The sequence below is a fragment of the Pezoporus flaviventris genome, unplaced genomic scaffold (genome assembly GCF_033815535.1).
Source record: "Pezoporus flaviventris isolate CSIRO_AGI_PZ_B2104156 unplaced genomic scaffold, CSIRO_AGI_Pfla_v1 ptg000037l, whole genome shotgun sequence".
Lineage (NCBI taxonomy): Eukaryota > Metazoa > Chordata > Aves > Psittaciformes > Psittacidae > Pezoporus > Pezoporus flaviventris.
In genome coordinates this window covers 2638470-2663540 of record NW_026892585.1, presented here as the reverse complement: position 1 = coordinate 2663540, position 25071 = coordinate 2638470, and the positions used below count along the sequence as shown (strand labels likewise).

At 43.0% G+C, this 25071-nt stretch overlaps 1 protein-coding gene across 7 annotated transcripts in view; it reads left to right on the top strand.

Annotated features, from left to right (window-relative positions):
* The window catches only part of TRAK1 (trafficking kinesin protein 1), a 128181-nt gene that overhangs the window by 57150 nt on the left and 45960 nt on the right, over positions 1-25071 (top strand). For 4 of the 7 annotated variants that reach the window (XM_061464473.1, XM_061464470.1, XM_061464475.1 and 1 more), the window contains one exon: positions 5390-5584. Coding sequence is in view for 3 of the 7 variants with exons in the window: in XM_061464472.1 (XP_061320456.1) it covers positions 24277-24376 (100 nt within the window). In the remaining 4 variants the exon portion in view is untranslated. Of the gene's footprint in view, positions 1-5389; positions 5585-16022; positions 16376-24099; positions 24377-25071 lie in introns of those variants that run through there. The other 3 variants (XM_061464474.1, XM_061464476.1, XM_061464472.1) reach the window with 3 other exon arrangements.

The following is a 25071-nucleotide window of genomic DNA, read 5'->3' as shown; positions in this document are numbered from 1 at the left end:
CCTGGTAGGGAATGGAGTTTGACAGGTAAGCTGCTCTAGGTGACCGTGTTGTTTGGAATGAGATCTTCAGATCTGTCTGCTTGTGGTTCATGTTGAACTTAGCTTGAGCTGAAGTTAGTTCAGCTGAGGTTGAACTGCTTTGTCATGTTCCACCCATCCAAACAACACTGACACCTAAATATATATTTAACACTGCATGGGAAGTGACCTAATGTATTGCGTGGCTGTGTGAGTGCAGCATGAGAATGGCAGTGGGTGATAACCCCCTGCTCAGCACCTTATGATCTGTGTGATGTTATGTACACACAGGGGCAGTAGCAGTCCTTGAAGTGCTGTAAACCTTCCACAGAGTCAGCTCCTATTGTTTTAGACTTCTCACTCCACTTTCTGTTAGATCAACTGCCTGCTCACTTGTCAGCAGAGAAGGGCTGTAAGCGTACATGTGAAAATACCCAAGGGTTCTCTTGGCTTCATGTGGTTGTCCTGAAATTATGCCTCTTCCTCCCTGCCCAAAAAATAAAAGTAGAGTAAAATAGCCACCCTCACTTCAGTCGCTACACTGAAAAGTCAACTTACCGTGTTTAGTGCTTTTTGTATGGACAGAGGTGTTGGCTAGAGGAAAGGGGAACTGATGAAATCCAGAGCATCAAGTGGAATAAAAATTCCTCCTAGGTAATGCAAGCAAGCTCAAACAACCAGTGCGACTTTAGTGGCTGTCTTAAACTGAGAGAGAGGTGGTAGAGTGGTTTAAGGTGTTCAGAGAAAGGCAAACACAGCAGTCAAATGCCAATGTGTCAAAAGATATGGACAAGCTAATAAGTGATCCAGGAGAATCAAAAATGCAGAGACAGCTCAGCTGGAGTGTTCTGCCCAGGTTTGCATCTTCTGTGTCGAAAAGAAAGGATTAGAAACTGAAGCAACAAAATCATCAGCACAGATGTCTTTCAAAGAACTTGGTTTAATCTCATTTACAAAACACAGAGAGGCTGAGGAGGAATAATGTCAAACACTCCTGCAGAGCAACTTCCTTATTTCCTGAGGAACAGGGCATGGAGACCTATTTTGCCCCAAAATAGGTGAGATGGAATGTCCCTGCATGTGCTGCGTTTAAGCTAAGAGGAGAGCAAAGCGGTGGCACATGTTACTCATAAAAAATAATGCAGAAAAGAATGAACAGATTTTCTTAGTTTATATGTAATCATTTCTGTGTAGTGCTGAAAGCTGCAGAGCTCTGCAATTGGCAAGAGCTTTAGCAAATCTTTCTTCTCCTTCCTCTCAAAAGCAGGACCTGGAATGACCAACATTTTAGGGAGAACCATGAGTTCATCATTCATTTCGCTGTTTAAGTTGGTTGCAGTTTGCTTGTAGAAGTTTCTGTGTCCGAGGATGCCCAGAAAACTGCAAGTTTAAAATGGCTTAGACTACAAACCCCCAAATCTGTAATGGAGCACCTTACAAGGACATGGTTCAACTGTATTCTGTTGTGTTATTTTTATTAGTGTTGAGTGATTGTCTTAAGCTTTTATGGTTAATAAAATGGAGGTATCACCTCATGAAGGACAAGAGGAAGTGCAATAGTTTTGTCTGTTGGACATCAGTTAACTTAATCATAAAACACAGGTGATGTCCTAGGAATTCTTAGTAGAGAATTTAATTGACTTAGTTGAGTATCTTTACAATTTTAATCAGAAATAGTGTTTGGAATATATAGAATTATCTATTTATTATTTTTTATTTATTATTTTACTTATTTGTTATTTATTTATTATTTATATCTATTATGAATAAAAAGTGTTTGGAAGCACAGTCAGGGTCTTCTCTGCAGTATAACTGGTGTTTCAGGATGTGGGGTGGCTTTAGTCTGAGTACCTTTTCATAACAAGTGCCTGCATTTCAGAAAAGTGAAGGGGAAGGCAATGTAATTGTAGCAGCGAGAACATTGCTGTGATTTAAAGGGTGAACTGGCATTTAGTCATACAGAAGTGTAATTACAGAGGCCTGTTTTTCTCAATAGGCAATTACATCAGAGCCTGCTTCCATTTCCTGCTGTATACAGGGGTTTAAATTGCAATAGTAGTTAATGACAATAGCATCATGAGAAGTTACCTTTCCAGTTACTCATTAATATCTTTTCCAGTTGTTTAGGCCTTTTGAATTGCTTAGGAACTCAGGATTTGTTATATTGTAGAGTGGAATTGGCTAGGTTGACATGTATTCCACAATAAATCTTATTTCTTTACTGGCTGTCCTTCATGTTTCAGTGGATTTCTTTTCCACAATAAACTGTAGGAGTTTCTTTTGTGTGTGTGCATGTGTGTGTTTTTTGTCCTCCTCAAATTTTATTGGTAACTTCTTTTGCATTCCATTTTTTTGCTACTTTTTATGATCCAGCAGACCAGATTACTTCTCTTTGTAGAATTATTTGCCTGAAATGTTCTCTTTTCATCTATAAAGTCAGTCAGTTTCATTTAAAATATTAATTAGAAGCAGAAAGACACTAAAGGTTTGAATTTTCCAGACATTTTTATTTCCTTGTTCCCAAGAAGACCACCTCAGCCAGGCTGTGTAGACTTTTCACAAGAGGAGAACTAACATTTCAGCCAGAGAAAACCCAACCACAAAACAACCCCAACAAAAACTCCCACCCATGTTCTTGACGGTGAAAGCAGTTGGGTCATCCAAAGGTAGATAAAACCCCTTTATGTCTATGCTTGTACACACAAATGTCTTTGAGTATTTAGTTGATGTCACACTGGCTGTTAGATGATGACCTGGCTTTTCTGAACTAGGGTGGATGTTGCAAGCGGTGAAAGAGGTAGGCAGGGAGGAGGAAAGGTTTGTCTTTACGGGTTAGCTCTCAGCTTTCGAAATGTAGGAAACCGGTCCTGGTTCTCTGTGTAAGTTAGTAGTCCTCTGAGAGGGCTGCAAGGACTTCTTCAAGGCATGCGTGCACATTGCATGAAGTTCCATAAAAATAGCCTTGCTGCGCATCTGGGTACCTAATCCTACTGACTTTTGCACATCCACTTCTGCAGTGAGGTTCAGGGGACATTTTCATATCACAGAATGGTTGGGCTTGAAAGGCCCCTCTGTAGATCACCCGGTCCAACCCCCTGCCAAGGCAGGGCCACCCAGAGCAGGTCACACAGGAACATGTCAAGGAGGGTTTGAATGTCTCCAGAGAGGGAGACTTCACACCCCCCTGTGCAGCCTGTTCAGTGCTCTGACACCCTCAGTGTAAAGAAGTTCTTCCTCATGCTGAGGTGAGACTTGTTGTGTGTTAGTTTATGGCCATTGCTCCTCGTCTTGTCCCTGGGCATCACTGGAAAGAGTCTGGCACCATCCTCCTGGCACCCACCTTTGAGATACTGATCTGCATTGATGAGATTCCCTCTCAGTCTGCTCTCCTCCAGACTATGTACAACAGTTAGCAGAGCAGCCTGGGTGAAACCAGAGAATACCTGCTGATGGGTAATGGCAGACTCTTTGAACCATAAGGTATAATGCAACTTCCCTTAGTGGATTTTAGTTTTAATCAACAACATCTTCAAAGGATATAAGCAGGAGATTAACAGTATGAGTTCATCTTTGTACCCTCTGCCCTATTGTCTGATAGAATAGTAACATTCAGGATGTTTAGTGCTCAGGATGGTGTTTATGACAGTGCAGTTTCTGGATTAGAAAGATAAAAACATCAGGTAACGGGTGGTCTATAGAAATGTGTTACTTCCCCATTTCGCTCTCCTTTCTGCCCCCTGACAGAGGTTTAAGTTCCACCAGCTTGCAGTGGAATTGCAGGTCTGCATCAGTCCTGCAATAATGAGTTTCTCCCTTATGAAAATAGGTGTCTTTTGTCAGGGAGCACAAGAGCAGGGCTGAGTGTGACCACAGGATTGGAAGGGCAGGATCCTTGTTGCCAGAGCCCAGGCCCTTTATTCCTGAACAGGGCAAGGGGACCGATAAACATTACTCTCCAGTGGTCATGAGGCAGATGCCAGGAACTGAATGGGTTTGCAGTCAATCCAGGAAGCCCAGACAATGAGTCACTATCATCAGTGGACAGACCTGTCCTACAGCACTGCACAGGGCAGGACCAGGGGGCTTGGGTTGAAATGGCCCTGCTGTGTGCTGGCTGGGGTCCAGTTACGGAACTGGTTGAAGATGGAGCTGCATTGCACAGCATGTGAGCAGCCTTCCTTAGTGCTTGCTGTTCCAAAGGAGGCTTAGGTATTTCCTGTTTGTGGATAGGTGGTATGGGGGGACATTTTTGGTGTTCTTTTCCTATTGTCCTACCTTGGAAATGAGCGGACTGATGCACTAAGTATTTATGGAAAACATACCACGGGTTGCTCTGTCTGTTAATAATTATTTAGCAAGACATTGTAGTTAATTTGTTATTATAATTAAATGTATGTATTTAAATTCTTATGGCTGGTTTGGGTATTCCCACACAAAAAATCTTCGTCGTAGAATAATACAGGTTGGAAGGTACCTCTGGAGCTCATCTGTTTGGATTTCTGCTCAAAGCAGATCTTAAAGTGAGTGCTTATGGCTCTGTTTAGTGGAGCTGTCAATCCTTCTAGAGGTGGCAGATTTCCTGCTCTCTCTGTGCCCTTGTTCCCATGTTTAACCATCTTCACGGTAAAGAAAAGGGGTGGATTTGGTTTTTTGTTTTTTTCCTGCATTGGAATTTTCAGTTAAAATTAGGCAGCTGCTTCTTGTCCTACATTGAAATCTTCCATTTTAATTGTGCCATGATGACTGTCGGAATCCATTTTTAAAACTGGGTGTAAACTCAATACACGTGTGACCCTGAAGGACTGACAGCACAGTGCGCAGGTCGAGATAAGTGTCAAAAGGTGCCTTAAAATTCTTGCAGCCAACTTTACCAGTGCGTTTTAGGTGTGAACTGTGACACTGTTCCTCTTGCAATCCTGGATTTCTTGAGAAAACTCTGCCAGCAGCAAAGCAAAAGCTCAGCTGTGGTCAAAGACCTAGTTAAGGAAATGCGTAATGCTTGGAAGCTGAATAGTCAAGTAGAACATCAAAAAGATAAACTTGTATATGCCCTAATCCTTTCTCCATGCCCTGTCTTGGTCAATGCTCACTTGTTCTCTATTTCACCCCACTCCCACTTTGTTCTTCAATAAATGAATCCTTGCTTCCAGAGGTTGTTTTTTTTTGTCCCTAGGAGCATGCCCTTCTGTTTTCTGCTAGTAAATATGCTATTTGAGGATAAATTCTGCTAGTCACAGCTTCTAAAGTGATTAATATCTAGCTGTTCTTTACATGCGGAAAAATCTGTTATCAATCAAACTGACATCTTTGCTAGCTTGCATAGTACTCACTTGAAAGTAACTAACAGAGATTGTCCTCTTTCTCTTACCAGATGTGTGCAATAGTACCAATCTTCCTGAAGTTGAGATCATCAGTCTACTGGAAGAGCAGCTGCCTCATTATAAGCTAAGAGCAGATACAATCTATGGTTATGACCACGACGACTGGCTTCATACACCTCTCATTTCCCCTGATGTGAATATTGACTTAACAACTGAGCAAATAGAAGAGACCTTGAAATACTTCCGTAAGTCAAAAATTCGCTAATGGTACTGAATAAAAGTGCTATTTCTGTCACCTTCTCTGAAGCATTTGTGCGATTCTGTTACAACTGGGGGAAGCAAGAGATCTGGTGGTGATTTGCTGCTTTGGTCTTCAGGCAATTTGGTGGTCTTCGTGACCAGATAGAAAACAAAGGAAGCATTTAACCAAGGGCAGCAATTGCATTTGTAATTTGTCCATGCACTTCACGTTATCAAATACTGGTGAAACTGAAATACTTTTTGCTTGTGATCTCTCTGGCAAGAAACTAAGATTTCTGATCTGTTCAATGCAGAAAACTTAGGCCTGTTTCAGTATTTGCTTTCTTTGAACATGTTCTCTGCCACATTGCACTGTTGTCTGATGGCACCATGTGCCAGCATCACAGCATGACATCAATTTTCTGCAGCTTAGGCTTCTAGAGAAGACTTGTGAAAAAACAAACTGAACCATTTGGGTTGATTTGGTTTGTCCCTTTCTTGTGTTCATATTCACGCTATTGGGCAAAAAAAGTACCTTTTTGTGCCTGGAGGGAAAGTTTGTAGAGTTGTGACCACCTTGGTTTTTCATTCTTTTGTTTGAGCTTATAGATGAATGGTGAATGGTTTCATGCCTCTCTTTGGGTTCGTCCATTGTGGATATTGACTTAGCTGTGCAATTAGAGAAGATTGATCATCTGGTTGCTGATTTATCAAGTAGTTTATGATTAAATTAGTTTTTGTCCCCTCCCCCCCCCCCCCAAATGGTTTCATTTGAAGGTGCAATTTTGTTGCTCCTCTGGATGCGTTGCATGTTAAAATAGTCTGCAGAGCATCAAACCAATAGGTTATATGCTGAAGCTATAGTAGTTAGACTATACATACATTATAGTAGTAGATAGATTTAGGTAGATGTAGTTGAGACACTGTGGAGCTCTGAATACATGACTCATCACAGATCTTTGCAAAGATGGCATCATTGCATTTTGAAGCACCTGGACAATTCACTTTGTAAGGAGCAAAGCTGGTAAAGAAAAGCATTAAGAATATGAAGAACTGACTTTCTGACCTTAGTGCTTCAACAGCGGGCATGAAGTATTATAGTAGATAGTTTACATATGCAGTCTGCACAAAACTGGGGGGGGGAGAGAGGCAAGTTGATCTATGGAATCAGTTATACTCCAGCTCCTTGTTTTGTGTCAGTCCATTAGTGCTGTTACAATGGTGGCAGAATTTGCCTTAAAGAAATGTTTTGAAATGTCAGGTTTCCAAAGTCTTTAGTAACAGGATTAGTCCTGTCTTGTAAATAAGATTGTCTATGCAGGTGAACTGTTGCAATAACAACAAGGAACATGTTATGCTAGTTGGGACAAGGAGGTAAAAATCCGTGTGGGAGCATCCTGACTCTCCCACGAGATGCTGGTGAGGCATGTAGCGTGCAATGGTGCATGCCTGTTGGGATGGATACAGAATGAAGTTACATACAGCAGAATGAGATAGCAGTAGCTGCCTGGAACTGTGAGTACGTAAACGATTTTATCCAGCTTTTACCTTACAGACATAGTGACTGCAGCCTTACCATATTGCTTGATTGAAGGTTTCATCCAGTCAGCTGGCTTGAATGGAAAAATTTTGCCTGTAATTCCTGCCACAACATATGTTTTCTGCTTTTATTGGGAAATAACTGCTTGAAGAAGAGGAACTGAGCAAGGAGAGCTTCTGTAAGGAAAAGTTAATTCCTTACTACTTACATGCAGACACTTGTGTATAGATAGTTTTAGAAGTTTAAGCGAATTTGGATTGAGCCTTAGACTGATATATGGGGAAACTGAGATCTCTGACTTTACCCTTGTTCAGTTAGTGTGAACAAGTTATATAATGCATATATACATGACATCTAGACATTCCAGGCCAGGCTGGATGTGGTTCTGGGCAACCTGACCTAGTTGAAAATGTCCCTGCTCATTGCAGGGCGTTGGACTAAATGAGCTTTGAAGGTTCCTTCCAACCAAACTACTCTACGATCCTGTGAGGTGTAAGGTCATAAAACTTTGTCATGGTTGGCAACGATGGCATTGATTGTAAACTTTGGTTTATAGAAAAATGAACTATCAAAGTAAGAGTACTATTTTAAGTAAGTTGACAGACTTGTGGCTTGTGCCATCACCACTTGGCAAAGTGCTTTCCGTGGTGTGGCTGCTTGTACAATGATTCATGTTGGGTGCTGCAGTTAAGGCACTCCTGTACCTGTTTAGTTTGTGTTAAAAACCTTGACACCAGGGTAAGCAAATACTGTAACTTGTCTCTTGGAGAGCTTTAGGATTCACACATTTATGCTATGTTCAAGTCAGTATCTGTGGTTTAGGAATTTTATGGATGTAGTGGAGCTTTAAAAGTAACAAAAATGAAATTTCAGAATCAAAATTTTCTTTAGCCAAAGGAAGAATTCATCGATTTTGCTGCAATACAAAAGGAATCCTTTTGTCAGAACTAAAGTGCACTACACATACACAGTGGTGTTGTATCTTCTTCAAGCTTTTAGAGACACACAAAGATAATTAAAATTGGTACTTGAACTTGAGGTAGTGCAGGAGATTTTTAGGTGAAGAATGAAGTCTGTTTGATTGTGAATGGTGCCTGGTGCTCTGGTCTCCATCAGCTTTGAAGCCAGGATGTAACATGAATAGTTAAGTCTATCAAACAGGCTTGTCAATAGGGAGCTTGTGATGCTGCATACCTATTTGTGCTTTTTAGTCTCTGAATGATACATTTATCATAGAATAGTTAGGGTTGGAAGGGACCTTAAGATCATCCAGTTCCAACCCCCCACCGTGGGCAGGGACACCTCACACTAAACTGTGTCACCCCTGCCAGGGATGGAGCATTCACAACTTTCCTGGGCAACCTATTCCAGTGCCTCACCACCCTCACAGTAAAGAACTTCTTCCTTAGATCTAACCTGAACTTCCCCTGTTTCAGTTTGAACCCATCACCCCTTGTCCTGTCACTACAGTCCCTAATGAAGAGTCCCTCCACAGCACCCCTATAGGCCCCCTTCAGACACTGGAAGCTGCTCTGAGGTCTCCACGCAGCTTCTCTTCTCCAGGCTGAACAGCCCCAACTTTCTCAGCCTATCTTCATATGGGAGGTGCTCCAGTCCCCTGATCATCCTCGTGTCCTCCTCTGGGCTTGTTCCAACAGTTCCATGGCCTTCTTATGTTGAGGACACCAGAACTGTACACAATACTCCAAGTGAGATCTCATGAGAGCAGAGGGGCAGGATCACCTCCTTCAACCTGCAATTATATCATTATATTTAATGAGAGGCTCTGTGTTTGTTTGGGTAGATCCAGGTGTCTCCAAAGACAAGTTACCTGTGAAAGAACCCGTATCACTTGTAGCGACAGTATTCTCTACTTTGTGTTCATCTGCGTTTGCATTTGCTCCCAGGAGAGAATCCATGAGAAATGTTACTTCCAGGAGTGAGCCAACATCTAAGCAACTGGCAGGTGTATTGCTGTCCTCGAAAGCAACAGCACTAAAATGACGGAGTTTTCTGAAGAGCTGGTAGGTGTTTGGAGTGGTGTATTTTGAAGCTGTTGAAGTGTACAGATGCATTTTCATTCTATTAAAAAAGTAGATAAGTAGCAACTGGGGTAGGAGCTAGAAGAAGCTCTAGTGGCTTCTGAAGAGCTGTGAGCTGCTCCTCATCCAAGGGTGCTTAGAGTCTTTGATGTAGCTGCTGCTGGTTAGTGATGGTCTAACACCTTTGTAGCTGGTGTTGGGAGAGCCCTACGTAACAGCCAGGTCTGGAGCACAGCTCCCAGAGACAGTCAACAGATGCAGCAATTTGTATGGAAGGTGCAAAGAAGGGGTCCTCATCTGAGTTCAGAACAGCCTAGATCTTCAGGTATGGTGGTGATGTGCCACAGGGTCCACTCCCTAGGTTTTGGGTCACCTGTCCCTGACAGGGCAGACACCTTAACCCAGGCAGAGCTTCACATGGTGGATGCCCCTTCTAGTGGAAGGTGTCCTGCCCATGGCAGGTGTTTGGAACTGCAGGAGCTTTAAGGTCCCTTGCAACCCAAAGCAGTCTGGGATTCTGTGGTAAGTGCCAAGCTGCTGGGGAGTGCCTAGGGCCTCTCACTGAGCCTTTGTGCTGGAGGTATGCTGCTGCTGAAGAGCTGTCACCAAGTACACAAGTGAAAAGAGGAAGTCAGCAGGCTGCACAGCATCAGGGAGAATGAGACACATAGGCAGGATCCGGGAGGAGTGGCTGAACATCAGAGGATTGTGCTCCCATTCAGTGGGACCTTGACAGGGTGGAGACAGGAGAAAGAAGAGCCTTGTGCAGTTCAACAAGGGGAAGTGCAAAGTCCTGCATCTGGGGAGGAACCAGCCCATGTACCAGGATATGCTGGGGTCTGACCAGCTGGAAGGCAGCCTTGCAAAAAAGGGCTTGGGGGGTCCTGGTGGACAGCAAGCTGAACATGAGCCAGAAATGTGCCCCTGCTGCAAAAAGGCTAATGGTATCCTGGGCTGTGTTAGGAGGAGCATTGCCAGCAGATCGAGGGAGGTTGATCCTTCCTCTGTACTCAACACCAGTGGGGCCATACCTGGAGTGCTGGGTCCAGTTCTGGGCTCCCTGATTCTGTATTCCATTCTGTGTAATGTGACCTGCATTTCTTTCTCAGGAAGCTGCAGAGATGACTGTCAGTGGGTTTTCCTTGTTAGAAAAATAGGTCATAACCATGCTACTGTAATGGTTTTGTCTGTCCAATCAAGCGTGATGTGAAGCTCAACTTCATTTTACAACTCTTTTTGCTGTCTCAGGAGAAATACAACCACAAACTAAAAATACAGATATTATAGTTTGAATTATTTTCAGGGGGTGAAGAGTTTACAGATCTGTTTAAAGCTTTACTTCTTCATTTCCTTGTGCTAGATGAGGTGTATTCTCTTAACTCTCCAGTTGTTGCTGTCATAGTCTCATTTACAGTGTATGTATGCCCAGCGATAGCTGTGGTGCTGAAGACCACATCAGTTTGGCTTTTATACAAGTGCAGATGTAGCACACTCCAGTAATCATTTGGGAGAAGGGAGAAATAAGCCTTTCATGTAGAAAAGAGGTTTTTTTCCTGAAGTAATTTCATCTGTCTACCCCTGTCTCTGGTGAAGTCATTTTGTTGCAGTGGGAGAACAGTTCGACTGTTCTCTGCATCAGAAGGATCTTTGTGTATACCAGGTGAGGTCAGTGTGCAGAAGGGACCAGCTCTGTCCCATCTGTAGGAAGTACCTGTACCTGTTTTGACAACCTGTTTTGCTAAGCAAAATACTACACTGGAAGAGATCTCTGACCTAAGTTGCAGAGCAATTTGCTCTTACTAAATGTGTGGTCACAGGATGACTCCTGTTCCATATTCTTTTAGACTGTGAAATGCCAAAATCTCTTCACTTCAGTAAATGAGATTCCGATTTCCAAGTACCAATCTGCCAGCCTGCACTTGAAAATGAGTTGGGTTTTTAAGTAGGCCTGTTTCCTTTTCCATGCTTTTTAACTGACTTTCTTTCTTTCAAGTTATTTAAATGAGGCAAATTGCAAAGTAATTGTTGTGGCAGTGCCCGATTTAATATACAGTGCATAGGCAGACTGTACAGCTGCTCTGATGAAAAGGACTCTTGACAATGTTAATGGGGTGGGCAACTTTATCCTGAGTAGTAGCATCTGTAGGAAATAATGGAAGGATATGGTGTTTAGTTATCTGAACACCCTGATGTGGTGCTGTAGCCAAGAGAAGAAATGTGACCCATAGTAAATGGATTGGGAAATAATACACTGTTGCAGCTGCAATGGAAATACTCCGTCCATCGCTGGTGTTCATTTCAGAGGATCTTCCCAGAATTGGAAAAGGTTTGGAGAAGAATGCTGAGAATGACTAAGCATGGGAACACATGATTTATAGTGCCATAATGTGTAATGGCATTCTTTGAATACTTTATTTGCCAGCAGGGATGACTTGCTGCTCCTTTGTGCCCTAGCAACATGGTTCAGTGCATCCTTGAATATGGTGCTACAACTTCCTGGAGAGGCCGTGTTTATAAATCATAGAATCATAGAACGGTTTGGGTTAGAAAGGACCTTAAGATCATCTAGTTCCAACCCCCTGCCATGGGCAGGGACACCTCACACTAAACCAGGTTGTTCCAACCCCCTAAGTCCAGCCTGGCCTTGAGCACTGCCAGGGATGGGGCAGCCACAGCTTCTCTGGGCACCCTGTGCCAGCACCTCAGCACCCTCACAGGGAGGAACTTCTGCCTTAGATCTAACCTGAACTTCCCCTGTTTCAGTCTGAACCCATCACCCCTTGTCCTATCGCTACAGTCCCTGATGCAGAGTCCCTCTCCAGGTTCCTTGTAGCCCCCTTCAGACACTGGAAGCTGCTCTGAGGTCTCCACACAGCTTCTCTTCTCCAGGCTGAACAGCCCCAATGTTCTCAGCCTGTCTCCATATAGGAGGTGCTCCAGCCCCTAAGCATCCGCATGGCCTCCTCTGGACTTGCTCCAACAGCTCCATGTCCTTCTGATGCTGAGGACAGCAGAGCTGCACACGGTGCTGCAAGTGGGGTCTCACAAGAGCAGAGCGGCAAAATGAATGGGGTAGATTTTTTTTGCAAACTTTCTGTTCAAACAAGGAAAGGGGTTTGTGGTTTGGGTTTGCTTTGGTTTGTTTTAATAACCTGGCTAGTTTAGGCAGATTTAGCGTTGACCTGTGGCATGAATTTATTCCACCCAGAAAGGAAGGAGGAGAGGACCAATGGGCTTTTCAAGCCAACTATTCTGTGTAATAAAACCCCTTTGTAACTGCAGATTTAAGGAGTCCTCAGTCTGTGTGGTCACAGTTGGATACTGGAGTTCTTTATCGGTCTGTATGTTTTCCTCTGTGAGGATAATGTTGCCATGTGGACTTTTGAATGCACAGAGGTCTGTAGAAGCTGTCGACCAGAAAAATTACACCATCCTGGTAAGTTTTACTTTAGGTGAATGCAATATACAGCTGTAGGAAGGAAAAGCAGGGCTGCAGAGGTTGAAAGCAGGTTCTGCAAGCACACAGCTGCTTTGGTAGCCTGGTCAGACTCCTTGTGTTCGACTTGAAAACCCTTCCAGCTCCTGCTTTGTGGAGCTACTGTTTCTCATACAACTGAAGGGATGCTTGCTTCTGCATACCTGGATATGCAGTATTCTGTCTGTCTGGGGTTTCTGTCTTCATGCTGGGAAGATCATACCCTCATCCCATATTTCCAGGTCTCTTGGGGAGTACTGAAATCATTTGACCACACAAGTGATTTTCTCCACAGGAAAATGATGCCTTTCTGGATTACAGCAGTATGTTTCCAATCAGATCTGTAGGAAAACATCGAGAAACCAAAAAGCCCCAAACCCCACCTCCGTTTTTATCCTGTCTCATTGAAACGGGGGTGAGGAAGAAACTTCTAGCGTGTTGAAGATCTCCTTTGTTTAAAATGTCAGGAGGTAAAAAGGAGAGAGTCCCTGCAGCAATTCAAGCTGGTAGCCAGAGTTCATTCTTTGTATCTTAAATACTTGTTTCATAACATCACCAGACCAAAATTACCTTTGGGACAAAAATAATACAAGTGGAACAAATAGCTTATATGCAGAGCAATTGGGTTAATGTTGCTATAGGAACCTTTATTTTTCTCTGCCAGTATTTTAGCAGTGTAGCTTTAATTGCATTTAATAGCATGAGCAGCTCTTGCTTTGTGAGAATGCAGACTGAGCTGGGGCAGGAGGGAGTGTCTTGACACATTCCTCTGTTCCAAGATGGCACAGTGTGAGCGCAGAATGCTCGCATTTGGCAGAAATGCTTGCTCCCTTCAACATACAGGGGGGTGTTTAAAGGTAGTTGCATGAACTTTGCATGTCCAAAGGCTTTTAGTGGCTTTTAATCCTGTGTGATTTACTAACATGAGGTTCGTATGCGCTTACTGTATTGCTTTCACATCAGTATTGGGCATAACAAGAATCTAGTCAGAAAAATGAAGCCAAAGATAACACTATCTCTGTCAAAAATGAGAGGAAGTCCTGTTTTTCATGCCTTTGTTATTGTATCTCTTGATTTCAAGAGGGCTAAGGTCAGCTTGATGTGAAAGCAGTGGCATAGGGTAGCCTCTGTCCTCCTGGAGATAAGAATGGCTTGTGCTTTTCATGTGTAAGGCTAGAAGCTGACAGGGCATGGAGATTTCTTAGTCTCTGATGGGTATGGAGGGGCAGAAGCTGAAGACAACAGCCTTCGTTCTGGCAGCCAAAGCTCAGGTGCAGGCTGCTCAATTCTTGTTGACTTTGAATATTGGTATCCTATAAATAGGGGGGAAGTACAAGTTAAATGTGGTGGACCTTTGTTAAGGTTGTGCTTCTTTGGATTGAGTTTGCCTCCCAAGAATGGCAGCACTTGCAACCTACAGCAGGTTAACCTACCTGCTTGGGTGTTACATCCTTGCTGGCCTCTCTCCAGTATATCCATGTCTCTTACAGTGGGGAAGCCAGAACTGGACCCAGAGCTACAGATGTGGCATCACCAGTGCCAAGTAGAGAGAAATCTTGTGCATATTGACAAATACTGTATTTGTTACTATATTCTGGGATGAGCACGGTGATGGTTTTTTGATCTATTTATTTTATTTGCAGAATTGGAAACCTTTTATTTTCCAGCGAGATCGTGTACATGCAAACAAAGGTGTATATCTGAATTTGGCCCTGGTCTGGAGCATTGGAGTTGAGTGAATAACATAGGCAATTGCCACTGACAGATGCATGGCAAATGTGCGAACGGATCTGTTAATGTGATTCAGCTATTAATATGTACAAGGGATGTGGCAATTCCCAACCTCAAAGTTACTGCAGTGATGTCTTTATACCAGTAAAGCTGAAATACTAAGGTGGTAACAAAGCCAATGTGTTTTTCTCTGCATAGTTTGACTATTCCTTACTCGTTTTACAGTAAAATAGGTGTTTGCTTCATTACAGTAAGGCAAAATGGTACCAGTCAGGGAGTAGAGTAAGTGGTAACAACCTAGAAAAGACGTGAGTGAGGGTGAGCTTAACAGAAATCTGCAAAATCGTGAGTGATTGGAAAGGAGTGATGAATTGAGTGTTCAGATTTCCACAGCTGAAAGCACCAGATAAGGCTCGTAAAAGCGAGTTGCAAAGCAAAAGGTGAGGCTTTCTTATCTCATGAATAGTAGATGCATGGAACTCCTTGCAGGAGGATGTTGGAAGTGCTAAAAATATACATGGCTCAGGAATAGACAGGATAAGTCCTTCAGGAGCTTCAGGGGTATCTGTATCTGTCTCAGGCTGTCTCTGGAGATGGAAACAATTGGAGGTTGGGAGGGCAGTTGAGGGGAGGTATTGGCTAGTTCTGCCCTACCTGCTCATGGCTGTTCTTTAGAGATGGAGTCTTCAGCTAGACAGGCACCTCCTTGGTCAGACCCACTATAGCTGTTACTAACATGTGTTGCATACGGTTTACTAAGAAAGGGGCAGAAAGTGGTGAAGAACGTGTGGTGGTTATGGATCAAATGGATGTCAGTGCCTTCGGTACCCGAATCTGCACAGATTCAGAAATGCTTTTTGAATTGCAGTGTTTGGTGATGATTTAATGCCATGTGTTCCCCAGATTCTCTTCTAACAGCTTAAACACCATCTTCCTGGGTGCTGCAGAAGTCTTTCCTTTCCGAAACACTGGGCACAAACATTAACCTGTTCTGGTGACAGCCATCAGCATTTTTAGGAACAGATGAGTGAAAGTTTGTCCTGGCCCCTTGGTTTTGGCTGTGAAGCTTAGATGCTTGTTTAAAAACAGGGTCAGTGGTTCATGGAGAGGGCAAAAAGCAAGAGCAGATTAGCTTTCTTGCAGGGGGACATGTGTTGCTGCCCTGATTTTTGAGTCTTTCATTTTTTGTTTGCCACTTTGCCAGTAACAGGCTGCATAAAGGATTCTATTATGTCAGCCCAAACAGTGTAACAAGGCAGTAGCATAGTTTGATTTTCCATGGGGAAGGCAAGCTTTTATCAGACTCTGTGGAGGAGAGTGGTAACGGACTAGCTTTTCATCATTAATGTACTGCATGTACCCAGTGAACCGCAATGGCGCGATGCTGCTGTTCTGTAAGGCAGCAGCGTTGTATCGGCTTCCAGAGCAAGGATTTCAGTTTCCAGTATGGAGGAATACTTCTGTTCTGTAAAGCCAGGAACAGCAAAATGCGTTTCCTTCATCTCTGCATCGCTTTTTGGAGCCAGCACATTTCCATGGCAACATGTTTGACTGGAAAAGATGTGGAGAGCAGGGGGGAAAGGAAGGAGTTGGAAGCAGCCAGGCAGTGGTGTGTGTCCCCACGTCAGCGCATCAGCCTTTTGATAGGATGTTTTTTTTAACACCCATCCCCGGCTCCTGTGCAGAGCTGCTTTATTAGAGGAGCCATCGGGGCATCTGCTTTTCCCTTCTGCAGCCTTCTTTATTTTTCTTCTTGCCAAGTACACCCTCCACACCCCCCTTCTGTTTCAGTTGCAGCCTCGCTGAGGATGTGCGGCTCATTTTCCTCTCGTTGGGAGCTTCCTTGCGCTGTGGTGTGTTGCAAAGGCAGGAAGGCATGGCTGCATTTCACTTGACCTTAGCAGCAGAGTGAAATCTCGTCTGTGTTGCTGACGGATACTGACTATGCAGAAATTTATTGAAGCAGATTATTATGAACTGGACTGGTATTATGAAGAATGCACGGATGGTAAATATTTCTTTCTAGTCTCTTGTTGCAGAATTTGGAGCTGTAAGACTGGAGCATTGTTATTCATAGGTTTAAAAAACGGAATACCTTGAAAAAGGCAGCAACCTGGTGTAGTGGAGATGGTGTAGTGGAGATGCCCATATCTCTGTTGCACCTCGGCATCTCTTGTGGCCATGCTACAGGAGATGGCTGGACAGCTTTCTCTCTTTCCAAGGGAGTGGCAGAGGAACATATGTGGTACATGAGCAATCTTAGGGCAAGGGCAGTAATATTTGAAATGTTAACTGCGTGTATAATAATTGAGCTAAATTTAAACACTCTTACTGTAAGATTCTGTGTTGGCTTAAGTCTGTTGTTTTTTATGCATTCCCAGTATGCTGTAATGCATATGTATTTAACGTGTTAAGCAGCAGGACGTTTTCTCTCTGGCTATTTGTGAAAGACATTTAAAACTGTAGCTTCTTAGAAGTGAGCAGGTTAACTTTTGAATTGGAAGCGTTTCAGGCTCTGGTGAGTATTATCTTGTGGGCCTCTTGCAATTTTTCTAGTGTTTGCTTGGGCATTTATTTCTTTCACAGCATGGAATATCTTCTGGTAGAAGGCAGATGAGGAAGGGTAAGGAATGGCTAAAACTGCTCTCTGCAGAGTGGAAAAATCAAGATTCCTTACCGATGTCACTCTGTGGTAACCTCTAAACTAAAATACAGCCTTTGGGAAAGCAGTGGCTGTATATGGATTTTATCCTGGTTGGACAGCGTGGCTTAAACAAGACAGGTCTGAGATCACGGTGAAGCAAAGATCAGAAAGGAGTAAGGAGTGTAGGTCCAGGGGATGTATTATGTTGTACACAAAGATATTTCATAGTGCTTTGATAACAGTATCAGAGGGGATGTGAAGAGTATATATGTGTGACAAAATTGGGGGTTTATGATCTTTTGGGATCTGAATCCAATCTCAGAAGCTTGTTAAACTTGAATTTCTCTTACGTTTGTTTAGGTATTCCTGTCCAGGTGTTCAAAGAGGAAAGGTGCATATTTATTTGAAAGCTCTGACCACTTAAAGTTGGATTGAACCCATTATGTAACCTTTATCCTCTAGGTTTAACCCTAGTAAATACTGATTTAATCTATGTACTCATTAATCCGTATGATGTAACAGGCTTAGTTGGCCTGGTTTTAGATGCTTCAGATCAGACAGTTGTACTGTCATTAAGAGCAGTAGCTGATTTCTGTGTTTTCCCCAGGTTAAATACGGATAGGTTTCTTTTTAGTGTTCTTATTATGGTCCTCTGTGTGCTCAAAGTGTCATTGTGCAGAAGCATGAAATGCCTGAATGAGCTGAGAACTGCTTCTCAGTTTTACCTTTAAGCTGTATGCTGCACTGGAGAAACTGTGGGAGCTCCATAGTAATGGAATAATCAGCAGGTGTTAGGCAAGCACCTTGTGGGATCAGGGCCTCAGGAGCGCTGTGGTCTGGTGTGATTCTGGGCTGCCATTTTTTTTTGTGCTGAGCCCCTGATTATCTTTAATTATATAAATATATATAGAAATTATATGCTTTATATATATATATATATATATATATATAATATACACACTGCTGAGGATTGCCCAGGGTACTCCTTCCCTGAGCAGAGATCTACTGAGAATCACCTAGAGCATGCTCTGGCTGGCTGCTTAGGAAGTTCTCCCCTAAGAGAAAGCAGGCTTTAATGTCAATAGGCTCCAGTAGGTAAGACATAATGCTTCTTTTAGAATCACTTTTTACTTTTAATTAAAATGTTATTTTTTACATGATGGAAGGATAGTGCTGTCAGCCCTGGGCTGAATGGTACTCTTACAGAGTTTCATGGAGCGTTAACATGCTTTAGCTTTCTTTTGCTTCTCCCAGTCCAAGTGTGCAAGGAGGACGGGAGTTGTGGTGGAAGGCAGTCTTTGGCCTTTGGTACTGGCTTATTAATTTGAGTCTAAAGCGGTATTGGTATTTCCTATTGACAGAGAAAGGTATTCTAAGTGTAGTAGGAGGCAAAAGGCAGTAGTAGAAAACGGAGCTTTTCCAAAAACCTGGAGCAAATGGTATGTTGTAATGGATGCTTGTGTTTTGATGTTTGGTTTCTCTACCATTATTTGTCAGTATCAGTGTCATTTGCCAGTGATTCTTTATATACTCAGTAGCGAGTGATTGGTACTTGCAGCTCAGCTGACCTGTTTTGAATATCTATTTTAAGACAAGATGATGCCTCATTAGCTTATTTCTCTGCTCTACATGGACCTTCCGGAGCTCCTGTCTGTCTGTGTTCAACTGTGAATCCCACCCAGCTCAACCTTTTTGGTAACTGTAACACTGGAGGAGAGTTGGCAGTGCATTGATAGTAACAGGAAACCTCACAAGATATTACCCCATGGAATTATTTTTCTGATTAAATTATCCATGTATTCTTTTGTCGGAGTCGCTGGCACTCAGATTTCCATTTAAAAGATGTGATTTCATTTGTTTTCCTTTATTTAATGATTCTTTCAGCAGCACAGTTTCTTGCTCTTCAAAGAAAGAAAACAAAGAGCACCCTAAGATTACACCAGGATAGAAGATTTCAATGACTCCCGCTGTTAGCTCAGATGCAATGAATTCTGTATGGGCTGATGTAGTCATGATGTCTTCAGCTTGCATTTGGTGTCAGCAATTCTTTTTTAATACCTTCCGGAAGCAAATGAACAAATGCACAAAATTTCCCATTTATAAATATTTACCAAGAGTTTCTGGAGTTGGAATAATGAATTAATCCCTTTTATGTAAGGTCCTCTACAGAGTTTATTTTTGGTAAGATTAAATGGAAGTAGACAACAAAATGTCACAGTCTGTTTGAATCACTGCTGTTAACTAACATGACAACAAATTGAAGCGTCTATAAATAGCAGTACGCCCCTCTTTTTAGATCCATTTTCAACTGTCATTGTATAATATGGGTGACAGTTGTCACCTTACTTGGCATTCATGAAATATATTGTGTAGGTGGAATGGGGAGGGGGAAAGAGCTGGCTGTGTACTTAAGTAGGGAAGTAGCTACTTTCATAGCAGACTCTGAGATTGATAGAACCAGTGATAAAAGAGGAAAAGGTGATGCTTTTGTAGACTCTTACCTGAAAGATAACAGTGTAGAAGTCCAGGTTCATGTAGGTGGGGTTTTTGTAGAGAAAAACAAATAGATTCTTAAAAGAAGACATCTCACACAATGCAACTTTCATGACATACCCCCCTGAACTGCCAAACAACTAAGCAGATAGGTAGAAACCCATAGAGATCTTTATGAATAGCCTTGTCCCACTTGTCCCTCTTTCTTCGGCCAGTATTTTTCACACAATGCTTTCTAGAGAAATCCAGGTTGACTTTGGATCAAATTACATTTCTTGTGGTTTCTTCCATTATTCATTTATTTCTAGCTGAACAGCAGCACGCTAATGGCTGAGAGCTCATTGCCTGCAGTTCAGGTGACCGCGTGTGTGCAACTGGCTCTCTTCTCTTTTTGCTGGCCATGAGTTTCAGCCATTTTTTCTGGAGCAAACAGTGTCTTTCCCTTTCCTCCCCCCGTCAGTCACATTGTATGCCCTATTTGTCACACATGCCAAAGCTTTTAATCCCTTTTATGTTGGCCTCAACCACCTTGTCTCACTCTTGGTCGTTCCGGAACCCCTAACCCTGCTTTTGCTCTTCTCCATGACTTTTAACCCCTCCCTGTGTTTTCTTCCTGCTCCCACTGAAATGTTTTCATGCCATGTTCTGTTTGCAGTTCCTGTTTGCAGCTTCTCTATTCTGTTTTTCACCATACCGATTATCAGCAAGCTCTCAGACTTTCTTTTAGCTGAACAATAATTAACAACGTTAATGCTTGTTCTCCTTGACCTCTCCTCCACTTCCAGAACTATCCCTTATGCTTGCACATATTAGCATGCCTTTACAGATGTGAGACTCTTTCCATTAAGGTAGCATTAGCAGAATGTTTCATAGTCCTTGCTGCAGCTCTTCAGGGGTTCTTGGTTCTCCATGTTTCTTCTCTGTGCACCTTATTTACAGGTAACCTTGCAAACCTTCACAATATGGAGAGCTTGGCTGATGGAGGACTGTTTTGCATGAGTTGTGCTCATTAGCTCCTTTTGTCTGCATCCCTGTGGACAGAGTAACTCTGGGCTTACTCTGGATGCTGACTGTGGGTATGCCATCTAAACCTGTAGATACCATACAAATGCCTGTAGTGTGCAATCTCTGGAACAGCCCTTGCTCTATAGGTACGCAACTAAAGTTCGCATTCGGGTTGTTCTTCTTTTGCTCCTATGGCCTTTATCTCTATATTCAATAAATATGGTTGCGCGTTGCTTATGTTCGTGTAATCATTGATACCATTTTCCTAGTTTTCTGCTTTTTGCCACATCATTTCTTTATTCCTCCGTTGACTCTGTTCTTTATGCAGTCAAACCTAAGCCACTTGCACGTTGCTTTATGTGGCTTGCATTTCAGTATAGAGGTATTTTTCCTCTTTATTCTGCTCAGCTGCTAAATCTCCAGGTGAGCATTCTCCCACTTCATCCCATTCGGTGCCTTTCTGCAACGGTAATGTGCTGTCCTCTTGGGTAAGTGGCAAAGGTAATTTGGGTAAGACTGAAAGAGTGGGAAATGTGCAGAACCTGTGCAGATTTGAACGTGCAGCTTTGCTTGACTGTAAATCAGAACAGGAAGCATGTGTTCAATGCCCAGTTTATCCCCCTCTCTGACAAGCTCACCCCAAACAACCCACATTTCTTCTTCAACCCATTTTAAACCCAAGCGCTGCTGTTTCAGCCGCTGGTTTTAGGACTTGTTTGCTTACAGAGAATCTCTTTGTTCTAAATGCAGTATTGTTGTTACTGGTCAGTTATGGTCCAAATGAATGTGGCTAATTGTGCAAAAGTCTAGATGTTTTTACTGATAAGGGAAGGTCAAAATGATTTGAATACCTTGGAGTTCCTTGGAAACACTGAATCAGGATCTGAGGGTTTGTTTGTATTGTGTCTAGCCTCACCCTCCTTCAAACTAGCTCCCAATTTATGTGTTTCCTGTTTGATTGCCAAGCTACTGAAGGCAGGCTGTACCTTAGTACAGGCATTGTATGAGGATGTGTGTTTTCAGCATTGCAACTCACTTAGCAAGCTTCCTGAAAGGAGTTCAATGTCTTTAGCCACTAATTCAGAGCGTTGATAGCAGCAAATGTGCCAGGTTCACTTTGCAGTGGCAACCCATCAAAGTGAATGTTCGTTCTGGTATATTCTTCAAATCCCTGAATTATGTATTTACCGCAAGTAACAAAAATCTCTTTTGAATCTTTCCTGGTGAGAATGTATGTTTTCAGAGCCATATACCATTTAGCTCCCCTCCTTCATAGCTGCTTATTGTTTGGTATCTGTTTGAAACCTGGCTCTTAGTCTTTAGCAAGCAAATATTCCAGCACCACTAAAAGGACTTCATGCAGAATGGCACTAAAACCGAGTTGATAGCGGGAGGGTGGTGTAACATTCCTTCTCCACCCATTATGAATTTGTATCAGCATTTATCTTGTGCTGATATCAAAATAGAGATTGTAGTGCTTATCTTTCAGCTTTTGAATGTCAGAGTCCTTCTGTGTGGCATGAGTTGACATGAGTCACGGGTCAGAAGTCAGCTTGTGAGAAGATGCACCTACTCTCCTTATATTGTCGTGTGCATTATTAAAACCGTAGTATGTCAACAGGGTTGGCAGAGGTTGACTTTTCTGTCCCTAATCTTTAAAAGGTGCTTTTTGCCTTCTTTTAAAGTGACTTATTTTAATTACTGCCTGAATTTCCATTCTCTGGCTGTTGCTGAAATGTGGTGAATTGACACTGGATGGCAAGTAGGTACTTAAAACTCTCACTGTCTGGTTTTTGCATTATTCTTTTAGGAGTTTTGATTCACTGCTAAATGGCAGAAATGAAGACACAGGAAAGCCCTGAGCAATCAGAAACTGGAAGTAATCCCCATTACGACTAAGGCGACATTTTTATTGTCATGATATTGGGACAAAGTGACAATCCTATTTTTTTCCCTAGCTGAGTTCTTGAGGCTGTTGCTGCTGCTGAGCATTGCAGTAAATTTTGGCAGTCAAAGGTCTAGTTGTTAAGTTTGAATGGTAAGATGTTTATTCAGAAATGAGTGTTCCTTTCCTCAGCAAGCACTTACGTGTGTTTCATATTCTTTGGCTGTTGTTTATATAAACATGTAATGATGTTTGCATATAAATATCAATAGTTTAAAACTTAAACCAGAGGAAGTCATTGTGATTATATAAAGCTGGTTCCCTCCTCTCTCTTACTGCCTCATGCTTTCACACCACTAGAAAGTGATAGAATCACAGCTGGGTTTGGGTTGGAAGGGACCTTAAAGCTCATCCAGTTCCAATCCCTGCCACGGGCAGGGACCCTTTCCACTAGAGCAGCTTGCTCCAAGCCCCTGTGTCCAACCTGGCCTTGAACACTGCCAGGGATGGGGCAGCCACAGCTTCTCTGGGCACCCTGTGCCAGCACCTCAGCACCCTCACAGGGAAGAGCTTCTGCCTAGAGCTCATCTCAGTCTCCCCTCTGGCAGGTTAAAGCCATTCCCCATTGCCAGATCCCTACAGGCCCTTGTCCAAAGCCCTTCTCCAGGTACTTTATGAGCTCCTTGCTAGCAGAGAAATCGTACATGACCTAACTGTTCTGCTGGCTTGTCATGTTTGTCTGCCTGCCTCCTTAGCAGTTCTGTCCCCTCAGAGGGTGATGAGCCCCCTTTGCCTTGCAGTGCTTCCACTTTGCCTTGTGACGCAGATAGGAATGCTTTCTGCAAGCAGCAAAGGGCATCTCTTTGCCATTGGAAGTGAAGGAGGCAACTTGGCAAGCATTAGATTTCTATAGCTACAGAAGGTTAAATAAGAAAGTTAACCTTCTGGGTGTGTAACCAAGTTGAGCAAACACAACTGGTTGGAAACCAAGAGCACAAGGAGTTTTGTTTGTTGTTGAGCAAAGAAGAGATACGTACACCCTTGAAAATGCACTGGTGTGCACATGTGAACTTGAGGTACTTGGTTTCCCCCAGCAAACAGAAGAGCAAAGATGACTGTGGAAAACATGGTGTTTGACAGCTGATACGTCACTTAAATGCTTCGTAAAGCACAGTCCTTTTTATAAGAGCAATAAAAAAAGCTCCCTTTCCCCAGGCTAATTCTTCACCCCTGGTTTCTGTGTGTTGGTGGATGCTGCAGTCAGCCCGTGCTGCAGATCAGCCTCAGCTCTCAGGATCTCTGTGCGGGGTGGGATTGGCATGTACAGGCTGTTCACTGCTCCTGTGAAATCTGGTTTCTTGCAGCATTAGGCAGCCTGAGAGGTGATTTAGCTCCGTGAAGGTGCACACCCTTCATAGGTGTGACATTTGGAGGCTGGTCCAACTTCCGTATGGCTGAGGCACTCGTGGGAAGCTACCACTGTGCTTGGAAGAGCAGGGGCAGAGGAGAGAGGACCGTGGTGATGTGAGGAGTTCCAAGGACAGGGCTTTCAGCCCACCTATTTGTTTGAAATACGCTAGCGGAGCTGTTGAGCACAAACTGGCTACCCTCGGAGCTGGTATGGGGAACAACATACATCTTGTAGTAATTATTAGGCAGATGGTCTCTTCCCTCCTCCACCCCATCTGTACGATACAAAGCTGTTGTGCTAAAGACGAATACTCAGTCGCTCGGGAGCTCCTGGGCTGAGCATGTGAGTGAGGAAAGATGGTATCCTGCTTTGTGGAGACCTGGCTTTGCTCTCCCCGGAAATGCAGCCTCCAAGAGAATGATTTCCCATCTCCTGTGAGACTGAGGCATCGTGTCTGGGATAACTTCAGCAATGTCAGTAAACGGAGAAGAAAGCTTTGAGTATGACTATGAAAAGGAGAATGAGAGAGAACGCACGTGTAACAGGCAGAGCCTTGACATCTTGGAAGAAGGTACTTTTCACCTTTGGGTTTTATGCTTCTGTGTTAGTAGCACATGGCAACTGACTCGAGTGATGTTTCTGATTTAAATATGCTAAATTTTACAATTTATTTTAATGTGGAGCCAGTACATGCAGATGAAATACTAAGAAAATACATGGATAGGATGAACCTTCACATTCTTTAAATAAGAAATACGTGAGCAACCGATGTAAGCTACGCAATACCTTGTTTTATAATGAAACTGCATTTGGCATTGTAGTGCATTTTTTATATCTACATCTCGTGTGTGTGTTGTGCAACTGTCTGTATTAGGTTGTCATTCCCAACCGGTACTTCTAAAAACGAAGAGAACAACAGAGCAACAATTTTGTCACATAGAAATAACCTAAATTTGGGGTCTTGTGACTTACCTTTTCAATAAAACAACCCCAAAATCTTGTCGTGCTTGTGGAAATAATGGATATCTCCTGTACTGGAGATAGCTGGCCCGTTAGGGTGGGAATGGGAACGTGCGTCCATTGACAATCCTGCTGCACAGCTGCTGTCTACAGGGTGCACCCATTCAGGGGCTGCTCCCAGCAAGCTTTTTCAGAGGTTCAGGTACTGAAAGCTAACTGCGCTGTTGATGCTATTTCATAGGCTGTAAATTTAGCTATAAAATACAAAATTTTGTGGTAGAGAACTGGTGCTTCCAAATACACTCT